This window comes from Cnephaeus nilssonii (genome assembly GCF_951640355.1).
Source record: "Cnephaeus nilssonii genome assembly, chromosome: 17".
Taxonomy (NCBI): Eukaryota; Metazoa; Chordata; class Mammalia; order Chiroptera; family Vespertilionidae; genus Cnephaeus; species Cnephaeus nilssonii.
The window spans coordinates 13653876-13662391 of record NC_137088.1 but is presented as its reverse complement, the minus strand read 5'-3'; the positions used below and the strand labels follow the sequence as shown (position 1 = coordinate 13662391).

The window sequence follows — 8516 nt, the reverse complement described above, 5'->3', positions numbered from 1 at the left end:
GTCTTAAGGTTCATAACCTTAATGACCCGTGAAAGTCCTTTTTGCCATGTAACATATGCCCAGGATCCAAAGATTAGGGAGTAGACATCTTTGGGAGGGGGCATTATTTGAACTATTACATCACTGAATATTTTTCTTTGTATTTTGAATTTGTACCATTTGTCCTAGTATGTATTATCTATTCAAAAAGTAATTAAAATCATAGAAAAGGACATATGGAACACGAAGATGACAACATTTGTGGAAGTTGTAGCATATTTGCTGAGTGCTTGCCAAGTGACAGACTGTTCAAAGAGCTATACTGGTATCACCTAATTTAATCATCACATTATCATCTCGAATTTACAAATGAGGAAACCCACGTCCAGAGAAGTTAAATGTTTGCCCAAGGTCCTGCCAAGTCCCCAACTATGGGAAGCTCTGCTCTAATACCTCCTTTGTCTCTCCCTCTTAGAGATTTGTCTAGGGCCATGGTTGGCAAACTGCGGCTCGCAAGCCACATGCGGCTCTTTGGCCCCTCGAATGTGGCTCTTCCACAAAATACCACGGCCTGGGCGAGTCTTGAAGAAGTGGCGTTAGAAGAAGTTTAAGTTTTAAAAAATTGGCTCTCAAAAGAAATTTCAATCGTTGTACTGTTGATATTTGGCTCTGTTGACGAATGAGTTTGCCGACCACTGGTCTAGGGGAATAAACGATAGAGGGAAGAGACTAGATTTGTCTGGGGGAATAAATGGCGGAGGGAAGTGACTTTAAATGCACTGTGTTTTATGAGAGCCCGGGGAAAGTTTTCTTTTTCTAATAGATCAGCACCCCTGTACAAGCCATTTTCCTCCGGCCCAGCCCAGGGGGAGAGAGCTGGAGGCCACCACCAGGACCAGTGGGCTGGGCTGGGCAGAGAAAGGCACTGGGAGCAGTCTTTACAGGTGGCAGGCTACAAACCACCTCTTGACTCTCTACACCTGCTTCTAAGCACCACATGTATACATTACCCCAACGGCCACTGAGTAGCTGCCTGGTGGCCCTCAGAGGCTTTCTGCTCCCCCCCCCCCCCCCCCCCGCTCCCCAACTATCCCTCAGCTAATGGAAAGCCACATTTTACCTGATAAAAAGAGAGCCCCACGCCTACATCAGCATGCCATAGGGAAGAGGGTGAAGGGCAGAGAGAACAGAGCCACCCAAATTCCCCTCCATACACATACTTCCAGCATCCTGTCTAGTGCATGTGAAATTAAGCTCTATTTTCTTCTAATTATACAAGTATTTAATGTTCATTGAAGAAATTTATAAATTATACCATGAGCAAAGAGAACAAATTAAGTTACCATATCTCTCCACTAACACAAAACCACTGTAATATATTGGTATATGTGCCTCCAGATGTGTGTGTGTGTGTGTGTGTGTGTGTGATGAGGGAGAGAGAGAAAGAGGCCAAGAGAGAATAAATTGCATTCTTTTATGAAAAAGTAGAATCATCACACCCTTTCATTTATATTTATTTTTTGTGAACATATTTTTCATATCAGTAGACAAACCTCTACAATGATCCTCTTTTGCAGTTCAAATGAAATTTTTGAAAACATTTAAAAATGAGTAACACAGCCTTGGCTGGTGTTGTTCAGTGGTTAGAGCATCGGCCTGTGCACCAAAGGGTTGCAGGTTTGATTCCTGATCAAGGGCATATACCTGGATTGCAAGTTCCATCCCCAGCTCGGTCAGTGCGCATGGGGGAGGCAACCAATCTATGTGTCTTTCTCACAGTGATGTTTCTCTCTTCTCTCTCTCTCTCTCTCACCTCCCTCCCTCTCTCCCTTCCACTCTCTCTAAAAGCAATGGGGGGGAAATATCCTCTGGTGAGGATTAGCAACAACAAAAAGGAGTAACACATATTCATTAAGGAAAAATTAGAAAATACAGGTAAGCAATATAAAATTGTAATTCCACCATATGGAGGCAACCACTGTTAACATTTCCACCTTCACTGTTACTGAATATACATTCCTCTAGCCCTCCAAAACTGAACACTGTTGCCAAGCTCTCTAGACAAGATTTTGCTAGACACACATTTGCTAGACAGGCAGCAACAAACAGAAAGGAACCTGAATCTTTGCTCACATCCTTGATTTTTTCCTAAAGACTAAGTTGAGAAGTGTTATATCAAAGTATATGTACATTTTTAAGGCCATTGATCAATATTGCTAAATTGCTTTTAGGAGGAGGTTACAAGGTATGGGGGTACTTTTTCCCCAGGCCCCCTCACCAATATTGGGTGATATAATTTTTTAAAAGTCTTCCAAACATTTTCAACTCTGGCACAGTCCAAAGCTGTTTTGTGTCTTGCTTTGGGAATACAGGTCTAATAGCTTTTCTGGCATAGTGTTTTAATTAGATCCTGGTCCACTGTGAGGGGCAGATATATTCTTATACCAGAAAAATCATGAAAGACACATACATTTACAAGGAGAAAACTATGCGATTACAAAAGAAAATATGCTGGCAAATAAGATGCCCTTTGAAATTGTTTTCAGAAGAAAATAGAATCATCTTCAGTTTGATTTCATTTTCTTTAGCGCCCAATCCCAAGGAGTCCATTTGTAACTTTAAGACTTTGGTGTCAAATATCAATTTAAAAACCTGAACAAGTCTGACACGCTTTTGGTGACTATCTGAGCACAAAGAAAGGGAAACACAGGAACATCCCATGCTCTTCTCTCTTGCTCTGCTCCTCAAAACACAGAGCACCTGTTGAGAAGGTTCATCTCTAAGAAGGTCTTGTCTTTTGTGGATCTGGTTTGCCAGAGCATGTCATCTGCCACGTGGAGCTCAGACCAGCACAGGCACTGGCCCATTTCCAGCAATTATCTGGCCAATTCTATTTCAACCACTAAATCTCCAGTTTTAATCAACTTGCAAATTCCAATCACCCCCAGCAGTGAGCAGTCACAGTTAGGTCTGATGGGAGCAGTGATTGTGTCTGCGACTCCAGAAGACCTCTCTCCATCAGCTATCACTTGGAAATCTCTGGGGGGTCTCACTGTCTCCCCTTAAATTGTCACTCCTTTTATATAAGATATCTGAATGAAGAAGGAAATGATGCCCAGGTACTGGAAGGGCTGCTAACTGATATTGTGCCCCTCGGGCTGGAGCGTGTGGAAGGGAAACAGCTACCCAGGAAATAGGTGTCTATTTTGTTCTTGAGCATCGCCTGCCTGTCTTGAGCAGATCTTTTTCTCCCAGCAGCTCCAGCGGTGATACTACTGTGCCAGCCATCTGAGGGTAACGGGTTCCTTCGTGGGTTTGAATTTGGTGCCAGCAACTATTTCAGGGTGACATGTACCCAGAGTTTCTAGTTTAACCCCAGCAGTTCACCCTTTTGGGCACTGCCAAAAGCTGCCATCTCACCCAGCAAAAAACCCCTATGTAGAGCCTTGGGTACCCGGCAGAGGTGCAGGTTGTATATTGCAACAAGTGGAATAGATCACCTCTTCACATGGCAGGTAAAGCTCATTCATTCTGAACATCTGCATGTTAAAAACCACATACCAAGTAAACGAATTGTTTTCCTTCGTAGCTAAATCTAGGAAAAGATATCGCAGAACTTACCAGTTCATATTATGGATTAAAAATAAAAAACCTATTTCTGCTTTTTTTTAAAGCGTTGAGATAGAAGGGAGAGGACAGAGGTAGCCAAAATTTGCCTTTAAAAAATGAGACCTACTTCCTAAAACTGCCAGCACAGTTATTCCAAAACACGGTATTGAAAATTAATTCTCTCTGTAGAAATAAATGAATGCTAACCAACTTACACTTTTAAAAATAGCTCATATTTATGTCCTAATTGAACACAACAAAAAAGACCACAGGTATTGTTTCAGTTGGGTCAGAAATTAGGAAGTTAGTTGTGCCAACACTACTGTCAGGCACACCTGCCAACAATTTAGCATCTCCTGCTTCATGCTTCTCTGAACAGCAGGAAATGTTCAGCTTTGTCACAAAGCTGCTTTCTTGTGCTCTGCTACGCAAGCATCTTCCACCTGCATTATTTTTCAGGGCTTTTCCCCCCATCTTGCAAAAAAAGAAATTGCACCTACCTGTTCCTCTATCTACAAAGATTCCTTCTAGAGTTTGTTATTGTTAAATAAAGTCCTGATTCCTCTTAATCAATCAAACTTAAGCTTTATGCCTGAGAACACTTGCATGGTGTTTTTGCTTGGGTTGCACAGTCCGTTCAACATTGAGAAATAGTAACAGGCAACAGTTACTACTACATGCTTTGAAATTGGTGAAATGCATGCCACAGGCCAGGGGTGCTTGGCCCTGCCCACACTCCATAGTAAGCCAGAAGAGTCTGCCCACCGGAGTGGCCTTTATCCAATAACCAGGAATATGGAAATCTAAGGTCAAGATAGCTCTGAGACAAAATTCAGATCTCCCCAATGGGATCAGGCTAGAGATGCCCATAGGGTTTTGCCTGAAATCTTTCCCCTACTGAGTTTCTTCCTATTTCCATTATCTATTGCTGCTTAACACACTACCCTAAAATCACTTATCTATTGTGTGTAAAAAACTACTCCGAACTTCAATTATCTATTGCTGCAAAAAACTACCCCAATGCTTAAAACAGTGATTAAGGGGGAGGGAGGTTGTTTGTTTTTTTCTTTTTGTGTTTGTTTTTTTGTTGTTGTTGTTGTTTGTTTGTTGGTTTTTTTGCCCTGGCCAGGGTGGCTTAGTTGGTTGGAGCATCATCCTGTATACCAAAAGGTGGTGGGTTCAATTCCCGGTTAGAAAAACAGCAAAAACAAAACCAGTGACTATTTAATTTGCTCATCGTTTTCCAGGTCAGGAATTCAGACAAGGCCTGATAGGGATGTCTGTCCATGATGTTTGGGGACCTCAGCTGGGATGGCTCAAGTGAGTGGGGAACTGGCTGGGATGGCTTGACTGGTGTCATATGACACTGTCACCTGGGTTCCTCAGTTCTCCCTGTGACCTCTCCAAGTCACTAGCTTGGATTTCTTCACAGATTGGTGGTCTCAGGGTGGCTGAGTTTCTTACAGGGCAGCCAGCTACCCTTAAGGACAAGAAGAAGCTGCTAGGCCCCGTAAAAGATACGCCCGGCATTGTCTCAGCACCATTTCCACCATGTCTACTGTCCGCGGCAGGTTAGAAGGCCAGTTCTGACAGCGGGAGGGTGGACTGACTGCGTCTTGGCCAGTGGAGTGTCAGGTGCAAACAGAGAGGGAAGGAATGGAAAGCAGCCACCTTGGGAGACCAGCTACCATACTCACCCCCACAACTACTTCCTCACCCCACCCCCACATCCGCCCCACCTTACTCCCTCACAGGTTTCTCCTGGGAGAACTAATTGAAACCACTTGTACCCGAACACTCATTCACCATCTGCCTCTGGGGAACCTGACCTAAGACACAGGTGATCCCAATCCAAAGGTTCCAGCCTCTTCTTCCAAGGGTGGTTACGAGCACAGGCCAAACCCAAGTCTCCATCCTGACACTTGCAAAACCCTCGGGGAAAGCAGTGTCGCTCTAAGTCGGGGGACCTCAATTTTGCCTGCTCATCATAAATACCTGGGAACTTTTTTAAAAAATTGTCCAGGTCTGCCGAAACCGGTTTGGCTCAGTGGATAGAGCGTCGGCCTGCGGACTGAAAGGTCCCAGGTTCGATTCCGGTCAAGGGCATGTACCTTGGTTGCGGGCACATCCCCAGTAGGGAGTGTGCAAGAGGCAGCTGATCGATGATTCTCTCTCATCGATGTTTCTAACTCTCTATCCCTCTCTCTTCCACTCTGTAAAAAATCAATAAAATATATATTTTTACAAAATTGTCCAGGTCTCTTACAAAACCCAGAGATTCTGAATTAATTGGGTGGGTGGAACCTACACGTGGGTATTTTGGGTTGTTAGCTTTTTTTTTATTTCCCCTAGAATTTCTAATGTGCAGCTCTGGCAGAGAACCACTGTTCTAACTAGTCCCAGCTACGTGTGCTCACACTGAGTGTGTGTGGAGAGAGGTGTCCTGTGAAGAGGAGAAAAAATAGTAACCTTTGAACAAATCACCTCTTGCCTTGGAAACAAAACTCTTATCACTGCCATCAAATAATGTTGGTTGCTAATCTGCTTTCCAAATCCAGTTGCTCTGTTTTCCAGTCTAGGAGTGGCATGGGCCGCTGAACATGTCTTGGCTGAATAAAAGTCACATATACATACCCTCCTAGTTTTGAAAAACAAATTAGTTAACATGGACCCTTTGCCTTATGGCCTATACTATAGACCCTATAGCATAGAGAATGTGATTCCTAAGCCCACTCATGCTTTATCAACACGGTACTACCTAACTTTCTCTTCTTGAAGGACAAAAATCAATCTTGGCTATATCAGTGCCTGAGTTTGAAAATATGTCTTCCAATGCCCTTTATTAAAAGTGCCTATTAAATTTTCAGAGTCTAAAAGATATTGCAGAGTATAAAGTATCAGCAGGCACTTTTCCTGGCTAATTCCACAATAAACAGGACAGTTCTCTTTTTTCTTTTCTTGCTGAACCTGTTCCTGTGGTTATATTTTCTTCTTAAACTTTTATCCTTATTCCTAATTCTCAATTTGGTTCCTATCATCACTGGCTTTTATTCTAGAAAACTTTGTTTTTTTAATCAGCAAGATAGAGATCAATGCAATACAAAATATGTGCTAACGCAGAACTGGATTCTGCTGTTCCGTGCATGGGCGCCAGGAGTAACAATCACCTGCAAACACAGTCGGGAAGAAACTTGAACTCATCCCAGAACCTGAGCTTCCTCTTTCATGGGAAGCAGCAATCTTGAAATATCGCACTTCAACACGCACTTCCCCTTTTTCCCAGGAATTTTAACATCTATGAAATGAGATGTCGTATCATTGTTATAGTTTAATTGGCTTTTTTTTTCTTTCATAGTCGTACAAAAAGTAATAGTGGGCCTTAAAAATGAGAAAGTCTTAGTTTAGATGATATATGGCAATCCAGCCCTAACCGGTTTGGCTCAGTGGATAGAGCATCGGCCTGTGGACTCAAAGGTCCCAGGTTCGATTCCGGTCAAGGGCATATACCTTGGTTTCAGGTACATCCCCAGTAGGGGGTGTGCAGGAGGCAGCTGGTTGATGTTTTTCTCTCTCATCGATGTTTCTAACTCTCTCTCCCTCTCCCTTCCTCTCTGTGAAAAATCAATAAAATATATATATATTTTTAAAAATATGACAATCCACATCCACTTGGCTGAAGAGAGAATTGAATATATTTCCGATGAAATGCAGGGATGGGAAAGCAAAGAGAAAAATGGAATTTCCTCTCTGATGTAGCCCATTATGGATCCTTCCTGGAACGAACAGCTATCCCCAAAGCTTGGAGTGCTACTTGCAGGCATGTGTAGACACACACAAGGTGCACCCCCCCCAAAAAAAAGCATACACACACTTTGAATAATTATAAAGGCAGTGTTAATTAAACTACATTTCATTCTCAGAGTTGAGCCATCAGCTGTTAAAGTGTGTCATCATAAGAGGGATGCAGAAGGCTCAGAGCCGGAGAAAGAGGATGGAGGCCTGGGCCAGGGAGGAGAGAATGTGGTGCCGCCGGCCTTAAGGAAGGAAGAAGGGGCTGTGAGTCAAGAAACAGGCAGCCTCTATTTCTAGACTCAAGAAAAGGCAAACAAGCAGCTTCCCCCCCTAAAGCCTCCAGGAGAAACCCAAGCCACTGGTCTAAAATCTCACCTGGAGGTCCTTTCCCAGGAACCGACAGGATGGCGGAAGCGGAGCAGAAGAAAACGCGGACCTTCCCCAAGTTCACCGACCTCGGCGTGGGTCTCGTGGATCTCGATCAACTGCTTGGCATGTCCTACGAGCCGCCAATGCAGCTGCACAGAGCCTGGCGGCGGCCGCAGCTGAACCGGGGTCTGCAAAGGAAGCAGCACTCGCTGCTGAAGCGCCTGCGCAAGGCCAGGAAGGAGGCTCCGCCCCTGGGGAAGCCCGAGGTGATGAAGACACACCTGGGGGACATGATCATCCTGCCGGAGATGATGGGCCGCATGGTGGGCGTGTACCATGGCAACACCTTCAACCAGGTGGAAATCAAGCCCGAGATGACGGGCCACCACCTGAGTGAGTTCTCCATCACCTACAAGCCAGTGGAGCACGGCAGGCCTGGCATCGGAGCCACCCACTGCTCCCGCTTCATCCCTCCCAAGTAGTTAATAAAAGCACAGACTTACCTAAATAATAATAATAAAAATAAAATCACACCTTGATTTTATTTTATTTTATATATTTTATTGATTTTTTACAGAGAGGAAGGGAAAGAGATAGAAACATCCATCAGCTGCCTCCTGCACGCCCCCCACCGGGGACGTGCCCACAACCAAGGCACGTGCCCTTAACAGGAATCAAACCTGGGACCTTTCAGTCTGCAGGCTGACACTCTATCCACTGAGCCAAACCGGTTTCGGCCACACCTTGATTTTAGACCAGAATTGTAA

The 8516-nt window shown here is 44.2% G+C and overlaps 1 protein-coding gene across 1 annotated transcript; it reads left to right on the top strand.

Annotated features, from left to right (window-relative positions):
- Positions 1–7784: 7784 nt before the first annotated feature.
- LOC307113814 (small ribosomal subunit protein uS19-like) lies at positions 7785–8231 on the top strand (the record flags this gene model as incomplete). Its single annotated transcript, XM_079795755.1, has 1 exon — positions 7785–8231. The coding sequence occupies one exon, from the start codon at positions 7785–7787 to the stop codon at positions 8229–8231; it is 447 nt and encodes a 148-aa protein (XP_079651881.1).
- Positions 8232–8516: the final 285 nt, after the last annotated feature.